This window comes from Pseudorca crassidens, chromosome 11, assembly GCF_039906515.1.
Source record: "Pseudorca crassidens isolate mPseCra1 chromosome 11, mPseCra1.hap1, whole genome shotgun sequence".
Lineage (NCBI taxonomy): Eukaryota > Metazoa > Chordata > Mammalia > Artiodactyla > Delphinidae > Pseudorca > Pseudorca crassidens.
The window spans coordinates 59,855,956-59,868,105 of record NC_090306.1 but is presented as its reverse complement, the minus strand read 5'-3'; the positions used below and the strand labels follow the sequence as shown (position 1 = coordinate 59,868,105).

Genomic DNA, 12,150 nt, shown 5'->3' with positions numbered 1-12,150 from the left:
AGATCATTTCATCTCAGCATATACGAACTCTTAGTGCTACCAATATAAATATTAGTAATTTACCTACTATTCCTTTGAATTTCCCATATGCTCTTAATATACTCATCATAATTATCAGACAGGAAATTATATTTCTATACATGTATTTTTCAAAAGAGGTTTTTACAAATAATTTTACAATGGCAATTTAAACAAGTGTTTCCAAGAATATTTCAACATGCACTAATTGTCACTAAGTAACAAGAAAAGAGAAAAGGGAAAATATTTTCAGGCAGAAGAACCCTAACCAAGAATGCATTTTCAGGTAAGCTAAAAGACCTGGATTATTTGTAAATAATGTGACCGAAACTGTGACTCTAAACCATTTTTTTAGAGTAGAATGAACAGGAATTAGGAAATCTCTTCATGTATAAAATATAATCTCCTTTTATTCCTTTCTTAAGTGTAAAATTTGGAATTCTTTATTAATATGATTCCATAAAGTAAATTAATCATACTGTGTGATCATACAAAAGTTTTGCTTACGCTTTACAAACTGGATTATAAACACTGAAAAGCCACACAATATAGAATCACAACATTCTTAAAATAATTTAGCAGAATCTATCAAAAGATACAACAACCCAAGTAGTGTAACCAATTAAAATCCTATGAGTCAAGGTAGTTGGAAGTGGTTGTGAGGCAGGAGTTACAGCAAGTATAAGTAATGAACAGAGGCCATGTTGATTAATTCTATAAAAACAATTCAGAACAGAAAAGGTTACAGGGAGAACTGATTCTGCATAGCCACAGCTTACTCTGGCTTATTAAAATTACAAAAATCTGGCAAGAAACTTCAGACATAAAATTAGGTCAAATTCTAGAAAGGTTAAATATGACACTACTTTTCATTATGGACAGTGCCCAAACCAGAACCTAAGTCTTGTGTTCAAAGGCTCTTTGTTATCTCACCATGAAGACCCATTTACAATTTTCTCCAATGTTCACTGTTCCAATCTGAGGGAAGAAAAGACTAACTGGGCTAAAATAAATGATTAGAAGATAAATGGTTAGTTAACAAAAGCTGCTATCACACTAGTTGCCTTCACAGCCTGGAGGGAACAAAACTTGTGGGTGGAAGGGAGAGAGGGAGGCTGGATATGTATTTGTGAAAGAAGCCTAAAGCTTATTCCTACTTAACTATGAACTACTGTGTATTCTGAGTCATTACATAATTTGATATTAAATTATTATCAAATGAATAAAGCAGATTTTCTTTGAAAAAATTAAATTCAAATGTAAGAGTTTTAAAAATCACTATTTAATAGCACTATCTTTAAAATTCACCTTCTTTTAAAAGCTCAGAAAGAAAACAGGAATATTACACCTCAACCATCCTTTCAGCATCCTTACATATTTCATAGGGGATGGATATTATTAACTAACTTAATAAATGAGAAAACAAGAATCTAACATTATAAGGACAGCAAGCTAATGACAAATTCAATAGAATTGGGGTCTCTGAGTACCCTGGGATTTTCATTTCTATTTTTTCTATACTCTAACCAACTTTGTCTACATTCCTGTGATGCTCTAGTACCCCGAATAGATCCTAAGACTTCAGATTTAGTCTTCCAGAAATAATATGTATAAAAGCAATCAACATTTTGTTTTATGGAATACTAGCTCTGAATCCAGCCATGAAGTCATAAATTGTGTTTTAGATAATCTAAGTTTTGACACAGATATACACACCAGAAAAATTATGTTCTGACACTAAAAGAATATATATACATTTATTATAATAATATATATACATTATTTATAAGAATAAATATACATTTATATTATAAGCATGCTTTATTCTGAAAAATGTTCCCACTATTTCAACTGTCAAACCCAACATACGTTATTTTTAAAATTATAACCCCAATTTTTCAAACTAAGGTGTATCCAACCTGATTCCAATTAAATACAACATGTTAAACAGTTCATGTAACTATATGACCAACAGAAAAAAGGAAAAAAATTTTTGATCTTACCTGGTAGTTTCTTTTCTCAGATAATGTATGTCCATCAGTCCTCACCATAGAGTCGTGTCCTTTCCTCACAGTACTGGAGGCAATCAAATAGAACTGTCACTCAAGGGTCGTGTCACAGGAAGGACCGCCCACCAGTTCTCCCTCTAGAGTGGAATTATCCAAAAGCCGTCAAAATTACTAACATGTAAACATATGAACAGCAGCAAAAATATCCAATACGATACATAGAAAACAAAACCAAAAAGTACTCTTTTTATATCTTAATTGATCTTCCTCTTAACCATCCAGGGAGGGCTAGACTGGCAGACATTTTATTTGAGATAGAAGTTATTAAATATGAAAATCTTTCCCTTCCAATTAAAACTGTCTCCCAGACCTCACACATAGAAAGAAACTTACAGTGAATAAAAATGGAGTGGACAAAAAAGTTCAGCCCTGAATTGACACATTTTTTTTCCTTTTAAATAAACATCCTCCTGTTAGTCTCAGAAATGTTCAATTAATTCAGATTCAGTCATCTAATTTCAAATCCCTCCCCTCAAAATGCTTATTTATACAGCCGCTATTCATTCAGTTTATGAGGTTTATTCCTATGCCATAAGATGGGAATTCATCCTATAATGTTAGGATGATTAACAGATGCAAACCTAACTCAATATTCTATTAAAATTTACTCCAATGAAGAGTAGCAACACATGTCAACTTTCTGGAAGCCTCTGTCCTTCAATCCTCCAATTTCATGCATGCTCTAATAGAATGTGCTTTTTTACATTAGGGCAGAAAAATAATGGTGCTTATTTCTTAAACTGGACAGAGCTAAATAAGTCCAAAATGACTAGGCACTGTAAACTTCAGGTACAAAAAAAAACAATCACCGAAGCAGAGGTAATAGTCTCTAGAGATGCTAACTCAAGAACGTAAATTGAAAATGAAAGACCAAAAATTCAAAAGTGGTATCTACAAAGAATTTGTAAATAGTTGTTTTTAAGACTAAAGTCTTACTTTTACTTTTACCTAACTTTTAGTAAAATGTTTACCCCAGGAAAGTAGTAAGTTAGTATACCTACTGAACTAACAATAGTTGCTAACCACTAAAAACTATATTCAAATTTAGAGCAATTATTTAATATTAGACAAAATTTACTTTCAGAGAGGATAATAAAAACATCTAACTTAATTTCATAGGAAGTATGAATCAGTTTTACTAAAACCAACAAACATGCACATACACATACACATGGATTACGTCTAAAAAGCAATCTAGTAAGAAGGTCAGAAAATTTTTCAAGGAAAACATTAAAAATTAATATTATTAGATTTAAATTTTAAAAAGAATTCATGTACTGAAAACCTACACTCCACCTCCTCTCTTATGCCTGATCACAAGTTAGCGGGTGCTATATACTTCTACTTAATTTTGACCATCTTGCATTGTAAATGTTTGGCTGAAATACTTCAGAGATGCCTGGCTCTATGGCAAAAATGTAAATGTGCATTACCAAATTTATATGTACTAGTGGAATTAAATACGTCTCTCTCAAAAGTAACAAAGGAGAAAGGTTTTTTAAAGCATAAGTATATTTACTGCTATAAATATAATCTAGCAAGGAATTAGGTTATTCATAAAGAAAAACTATCTACTGAATTAGATGTTCAAGAATCGTTAAGTGACATACATTTAGCTCCAACTTAAATGTTCATGACTGTCACAAAATGAGAACAAACCTATTTATTATGCATCCTCTAAACAACATTAACCCTGTTTTAATGTATTTTATAATATTGAGAGGTTAAAACAGTACTTGCTTTACTATTAACATGTTCATGACAAGTCTGAATTCAATGGACAGTAAGTGTAAAATTTCAGTTTTTTCTTAGAAAATAAGCATGTTTTCCTTCTTAAATAAGTTTAAGAATAAGTTTAAAGTCCATGCACTATCTTCCATTTGTACCAGTTTCATCAAAAGATATATTAGAAATCTAAAATCAGGCAAGGCTATTCTATTTTCAACAGCGTAACATTATATATATATATGAGATAATTAGGACTTTATATGCTAAATAATATAATTAAAAATATTTAATCTGTACATTTACCAGATTAAAAAAATATTAACTTTGGAATACTATGGATTTAGTACAAAAGTAAAGCTTGTTTTGTTTCTTTTGTTTCCCCATCTTGGGATAACTTCAAGTATTTCATGGCTTAGGGTTTCAAACAGCAGCCACTATAGGCATACCTCCAAGATACTGCAGGTTCAGTTCCAGATCACAGCAATAAAGCAAATACCACAATAAAGCAAGTCATTCAAACTTTTTCGTTTCCCAACGCACATAAGTTATGTTTACACTATACTGTAGTTTATTAAGTATATAATAGCATTATGTCTAAAAAAACAATGTACGTCCCTTAACTAAAAAACACTTTATTGTTAGAAAATGTTAACCGTCACTAGAGCCTCCAGTGAGTCATCACCTTTTTGCAATACTAACATCAAAGATCACCAATCACAGATCACCAAAACAAATATTAGAATAATGAAAAAGTCTGTAATATTTCAAGAGTTCCAAAATGTGATGGAGACGTGAAGTGAGCAAATGCTGTTGGAAAAACAACACCCGCAGACCTGTCTGATGCAGGATTACCACAAACCTTCCATTTGTAAAAACACAATAGAATAATAAAGCACAATAAAGCAAAGTGCGGTTGTTAAGGGAACCACCGACAGAAACCGCCTGCCCTGGCCAGACACGACAGTAACCACTTGCTTGAGTTATCTTACAACAGGAGGTCCTGGTAAGGAACACAGAACTAACAAGCTACCACCAACCGGAAGAATTCGGGAAAGGTCAAAAGGAGAGGAGACACCAGTCCATATGTCCTACCAACCTCCCAGAATCCTTCTCGCTGGAATCCATCTTGGCTGAACGACGCGTGCACCACCAGGAAGAACCCTGAGTCAGAATGATTGGCCAGAGACAACCCGGAAGCTAACCCCATCACCATAAAACCCAGAGACTGCGAGCCACGTGGTAGAGCAGTTCTCCTGGGTTCCCTTACCCTGCTGCTCTCCACATGGGCGCCCCTTCCCAATAAAGCCTCTTGCTTTGTCAGCCCATGTGTCTCCTCGGACAATTCATTTCAGAGTGTTAGACAAGAGCCCACTCTCGGGCCCTAGAAGGGAAGGGGTCCCCCTTCCTGCAACACAATGAAACAAGATGTATGCCTGTATGTGTTCTAACCAATATAGGAATCAACATTCTATATTGAACAATAACTAAAAATCATTATCTCCTTTCAGTAAACAAAGGGAAAAAGAAATTAAGGCACTCTTATTTTCTTCTGGGTAAACATGAAAAGCTAACATTTGTCACCACTATCTTATATTAAACAAAGATGTTCAATAACAGATTGTGTTGATACTCATCATATTAGGAATGAAAGGACAGTGAATAGATAAAAAAGGCTGTGAATATATGTGTGACACAGAGAATATGTGAAAAAAAGAAAACGAGAGAGAACATGCACCCTAGGTACCTAAATTTATTAAAGTTTATGCACTGCTTTTCCCACAAAGTCCTATAAATATTTAAAAACTCAGAAAAGACAAATATTTATAAAACTAAAATGAAATTTTCTATAAGGCAGGGATACCTTCCAAGACAGAAAAACAGAGACTGTATTTACCTTCCTACCTTAGACAACTAGAAAACTAGAAAAAAATGTATGAAACAATGATTTTCAGACATTGAACACCATCTCAGGACAGAGATCATCAAGAGAACAAAACAAAAGTAAGCTCTACTGCCTGCAGAGTTACAAGGCTGAAACACAGGGAGGGGGTTAGGCGATGGAACCCAACTGGAGCACAACAGTCTCACTGAGTTAAGGAAAAAGAGTTCAGAGTTAGGGGAAACACCAAGACAGCCAGAATTTGCAGGGCAAATGGGGAGAAGGAAGCTGCAAAGAGCTCCAAAGATATGGAGAGAGATTCCCCTCAAGGTTTTAGCTAAGTAATGATCTGTTCATGCATGTGAAAAAACTACTGAATCTGAAGAAAAAGCCTCTGAAAAGGAGCAGGCAGAACAATCCCCAGAGCTCATGTTCCCATCAATGAGAGTAGGACCTTTTAACACACAGGGTACTGAATAGAGTTCAGAAGGTAATGAAAATCTCAGTAATGAAACCAAATAAGCTTTAAACTGAAGTATGTTCTTGACCAGCACCAACAGAGCTTAAAACCAAGCCTCAAAAAGATCAAAAGAATTCTAAGTACCATAACTGTACCCCTAAACAAAGCCCAACAATATTTAAAACAATACAACAAAACCATCATTAAATAATGTAAAATTAAATGTTTGGCATCCAATCAGAAACACTAGCCATGCAAAGAAGCAGGAAATACAACCCATAACAAGGTGAAATATAATAAATGGAAATAAACCTGCAATTATACAGATGATAGAATTAGTGGCTTAAAGAGGTATTGTAAATGTATTCCATACATTCAAGCAAATAAAGAAAACTATGAACATAGTACCAGAAAGGTAAGGTATCCACCTGCCAATGCAGGGGACGCAGGTTCCAGCCCTGGTCTGGGAAGATCCCACATGCCACGGAGCAACTAAGCCCATGCGCTACAACTACTTAGCCTATGCTCTAAGAGCCCGTGAGCCACAACTACTAAGCCCACGTGCCACAACTACTGAAGCCTGTGCACCTAGAGCCCATGCTCTGCAACAAGAGAAGCCACCGCAATAAGAAGCCCACGCACTGCAATGAAGAGTAGCCCCCTCTCGCCGCAACTAGAGAAAGCCCTGAGCAGCAACAAAGACCCAACTCAGCCAAAAATAAATAAATAATTATTTAAATTTTTTAAAAAATTTCAAGGTATCAAAAATACCTAAGTTGGCAGAAAGAGGATTTTTTTTTATGGTGACAGAAACGTTCTGTATCTTGCTTTTGGTGGTGGTGGTTATATGACTCTACACATGTGAAAAATACCACAGAATGATAAAAACATACAAAAAAGTGAATGCATGCAGAAAAGGGTAAAGTGAATTAATTTGCAGTCTAATAAGTTATACCGATTTCTGGTTTTGATAATGCACTACAGTTATGTAAGATGACATCACTGGAGGAAGATAGGTGATGGGCATATGGGACCTCCTTGTACTATTTTTGCATCTTATGAATTTATAATTATTTGAAAGTTAAAACATTTTTTAAAGGCTCAAACTGATCATCTAGAGATAAAAATTCAATATCTCTAATTAAACATGCATTGGATAGGATTAACAGCAGATTAGATACTCCAAAAGAAAAGCTTAATGAATTGAAGACATAGCAACAGAAAAAACTCCAAAATTAAACACTGTGAGAAAAGAGCCTAGAAAAAAAAAAAAAAGGAACCATGGGACAATGAACAGTGAGATATCATCACTAGGGACAGTGAACTGTTGGGCGATATCAAGCAGTCTAAAATTAATGTAATTAGTATCCCAGAAAGAGTAAAAGAGCAGGAGGACAGGGAAAAAAGGCCAAACTTTCCCTAAATTTGTTGAGAACTATAAACTCACAGATCCAATAACTTCAACAAACTCTAAGGAGAACAAAAAAACACACCTCATCATTTGACAGTCAAACTACTGAGAAACAGTGATAGAGAAATCATAAAGCAGCCAGAAGGGGAAAAAAGAATACATAGAGAAAAAGAGAGAGAAATGATGGCAGACTTGTCACCAAAAACAATGCAAATCAGGGGAGAGGTAATCAAGTTTTTTTCTAGCCGTGAGGGGTGTGGGATGTCAGTTCCCAGACCAGGAGGGATTGAACCCTGGGGCCAGGGCAGTGAAAGCCCAGAATACGAACTTGTAGGCCATCAGGGAACTCCCCTCAACATTTTTAAACTATAGAAAAAAATTATAAAAAACTATTAACCAAGAATTCTAAATCTAGCTAAAATATCTTTAAAAAATGAAAGCAAATACATTTGGAAGGGTTTGGCAGTTTTTTATAAAGTTAAACATAGGCTTAACATACAACCCAGTAATTGTGCCCCTAGGTATTTACCAAAGTGTACTGAAAACTTACGCTCATACCAACACCTATACGTGAATGTTTATACCATGGAAGATGTTCTTCAAAAGGTGAATGGATAAATAAAACAACACATCTACACAACAGAATTCTATTCAACAATTAAAAAAAAACCAAGCTATTAATTTATGCAACATGGATGAATCTTAAATGCACTTGCTAAGGCAAAGAATCCAGACCAAAAAGGCCATATAGTGTTTCCATTCATGACATTCTGGAAAGGCAAAACTGTAGAGAAAGAAAATAGATCAATGGTTGCCAGGGAACTGGAGGAGTGACTGACTACAAAGGGGACACAGAGGGAACTTTTAAAGAGACTGAATTATTCTATATGGTACTGGAGTGGACACAGATGCTATGCATGTCCCGAAATCCATAGAACTTCACAACATGAAGAGTAAAGCTGAATGTATGCAAATCTTAAAAATCAACTAGGAGGTTAGAAATACAGAACTGGCAAAAGAGTAACTGTATTACAAATGTATGACACAGCCACATTGAAGGGGGTATGGAAAATGGTGCTGGCCTAAATAACTTTGGAAGATGGTATTGTGACTGGTAACTGTAACAGAAAAAAAGAACTCTATATAAACACTGTGTTCTGGTTGGTAAAGTGATTCCTTACAAGGCTATGGATTAGTAATGCTGAAACAACTATACATGTCTACTGAAGATAAACAATAAGTAAAATAGATGGTGGTTGGTGGGAGCCAGATTTCCCACTTCAGGAAAGTTACAGGTAAGCAAGGATGAAAGGCTAGAACGAACTATGTAGTACCTCTATTGGTATCAGTTTGTTCTCAACTACAAAACACTTTAAATATGGTAACCATTCAGATTATTAGAGAATGGATCATTTCACTGGTATGTTGTATGTTGCTTGAAAACAAAAATTTATAAAATGCTAGGTGATTAACAGGTATGTCAAAATTATATTTTAAAAGACAGGCTTGATGAGGTAATATTTAAAAGATTTTTAAACAATGTAAACAAAGCTAATGTTTTAAAGCCTCCAAATTGTATTGAATATTTGCAAATAACTAAGTCAAAAAACTTTAAACTTTTTAACAGACTGGTAACAGAATTAAATTTCAAGAACGCAAAGTAATTCATGTAACACATGTATCACTAGTGTCTACTCATGCAATAACTTCTCTCAAATTCAAGATACTTTTAGAATAAAGTTACTGAATATACCAGTATAAATGATAAAAGAATAAACATTTTATACCTTTTCTGCTGAAAACCCGTGAAATAGATTTAGTCATGCTATCAGCTTAAAATCTGACAAGAAGCCAGTAACAGGGAAAATAGAAACCAAATCTTAATTAATATAAGATAAGCAGGCTTATTCATCCTAGGTGTTTCCCTAAATCAGAGGCTAATAAAAATTCAGCACCTAATATTATCTAAACAAATGGTAACTGAACCCCAATTTTTCTTTCAAAAAAAGACTTCTCAAAATAAGAGATTTATGAGTAACATTTCTAGAAAATACTTAATTGGAGAGAAAAAAATTAACTTTATTCTCCAAATTCTATTAAATTTTGGATGTCATCATCATACAAAAATATACACCTTGAATGGAACAATAACCAGAAAATCTGAATTCTAGTTAGTATTAGCCTGATCAGTTTCTCCTCTCTGGCTTCAGTTTCTTAATCTGTAAAATAAAGTGATCAATTTAGATGAATTTTTTTAATGTGTGCAGCTCCAAAATTTTATACTTTAAATGTTTTGTGTCAAAGTAATCCATTTAGGAAAGTGGACAATTACAGTTGATTTTTTTCCATGTTTTCTTTTTCCTCCCACTTTATTGCTCAATAGTACTTTAAAACATGGCCCAAATATTTTGGAGGTTGGGAATGGTATCTAAATAAAAGATTTTAGGGACTTCCCTGGTGGTCCAGGGGTTAAGACTTCGCCTTCCAATGCAGGGGGTGAGGTTCGAACCCTGGTCAGGGAGCTAAGATCCCACATGCCTCAGGGCCAAAAAACCAAAACATAGAACAGAAACAATATTGTAACAAATTCAATAAAGACTTAAAAAAAAAAAAAAGGTCCACATCAAAAAAAAAAAAAAAAAGATTTTAATTTGGTAGTCTTTACCAAACTCAACTTTAAGCTACAATGTGAATTTGTCAGGTTAAAAGAGTTGAACCCGTTGGGCAGGTTTTATTTTCTGATATAGAGGACATTATATTCCAAGTTGGCTATTAATTAAAACACACTACCAAATGTGACCAATTTCACTAGAGCTCAATAAAAGCTGAAGTAAATGCACTTAACATCATCTTTAAAACCTTAGGGTTTCTCAAATTCCAGAACTATGTTAAGCAACATTTTCTTGTTAGTAGGTAGGCTGCAGTTACAAGTGTTTTATGAACTATTTTCTGAACTAATTTTTGGTTCGATCACATAGATAAATGTTTTCAAAATTCTGAGTTGATGACTTATGTTACATATAAGAAACGTGGGCAGACAAAATAAAAATAAATAAAACTCAGGAATTTCTGTTTTATATCAAACTTAGTCTGGGAAAAATGCCACATCAACTAAAAATAGTTTTTCTGAATGTTTTAATAATACATGTTTCAAGAGTCTATGATTAACATAAATGAAAAGTTGCCTACATTTACAAAGGAAAACAAATAAAAATAAATCAACACTATGCTTTTGAAATCAATTTACTCTCTGTTTGTCATAATTTAATGTTTTGTAGCTTAATTTTGTGTGTCTTCTATTTTCTGTACTGGTAGCGTTCCTGATGCACGATTTCTTACATATCTGTGTAGTTCTGTCATATGTTATTTCAAGGAGGCTTCTAGGTACCTGACACATGGAATTTACTGTGAGTAATAGACAGTAGATCTATCTGTCTAAAAGGCCCAGCATCTCGAACCATAATTCAAAAAGAGTCATGTACCAAAATGTTCATTGCAGCTCTATTTACAATAGCCTGGACATGGAAGCAACCTAAGTGTCCATCATCGGATGAATGGATAAAGAAGATGTGGCACATACATACAATGGAATATTACCCAGCTATAAAAAGAAACGAAATTGAGTTATTTGTAGTGAGGTGGATGCACCTAGAGTCTGTCATACAGAGTGAAGTCAGAAAGAGAAAAACAAATACCGTATGCTAACACATATATATGGAATCTAAGAAAAAAAAAGGTCATGCAGAACGTAGGGGTAAGACGGGAAAAAGACACAGACCTACTAGAGAATGGACTTGAGGATACAGGGAGGGGGAAGGGTAAGCTGTGACAAAGTGAGAGAGTGGCATGGACATATATACACTACGAAACGTAAAATAGATAGCTAGTGGGAAGCAGCCGCATAGCATAGGGAGATCAGCTCTGTGCTTTGTGACCACCTAGAGGGGTGGGATAGGGAGGGTGGGAGGGAGGGAGATGCAAGAGGGAACATATGTATAACTGATTCACTTTGTTATAAAGCAGAAACTAACACACCATTGTAAAGCAATTATATTCCAATAAAGATGTTAAAGAAAAAGAAATAAAATAAAAGGCCAAGCATCTCAAGACAGAAAATTTCTACTACCAAGTCTAAAAAGTTCCAAGTAAAATGAAATACAGGGCTTCCCTGGTGGCACAGTGGTTGAGAGTCTGCCTGCCGATGCAGGGGACACGGGTTCATGTCCTGGTCTGGGAAGATCCCACATGCCGCGGAGCGGCTGGGCCCGTGAGCCATGGCCGCTGAGCCTGTGCTCCGCAACGGCAGAGGCCGCAACAGTGAGAGGCCCGCGTACCGCAAAAATAAAAAAAATAAAAAAATAAAAAAAATTAAAAAAATAAAATAAAATAAAGCTTAAGGCCTTCCCTGGTGGTGTAGTGGTTAAGAATCCACCTGCCAATGTAGGGGACATGGGTTCGAGCCCCGGTCCAGGAAGATCCCACATGCCGCGGAGCAACTAAGCCCATGCACCACAACTACTGAGCCTGCACTATAGAGCCCGCAAGCCACAACTACTGAGCCCGTGTGCCACAACTACTGAAGCCC

General features: G+C 35.0%; 1 protein-coding gene across 5 annotated transcripts in view; it reads right to left on the bottom strand.

Moving 5' to 3' along the window:
- Positions 1-12,150, bottom strand: part of CNOT2 (CCR4-NOT transcription complex subunit 2) — a 110,753-nt gene that overhangs the window by 66,704 nt on the left and 31,899 nt on the right. For 2 of the 5 annotated variants that reach the window (XM_067697326.1, XM_067697329.1), the window contains exon 2: positions 2,022-2,094. The exons of 1 other annotated variant lie outside the window; for it this stretch is intronic. In XM_067697326.1, coding sequence (XP_067553427.1) covers positions 2,022-2,094 — 73 coding nt within the window. Of the gene's footprint in view, positions 1-2,021; positions 2,165-12,150 lie in introns of those variants that run through there. 2 more of the 5 variants (XM_067697327.1, XM_067697328.1) reach the window with 2 other exon arrangements.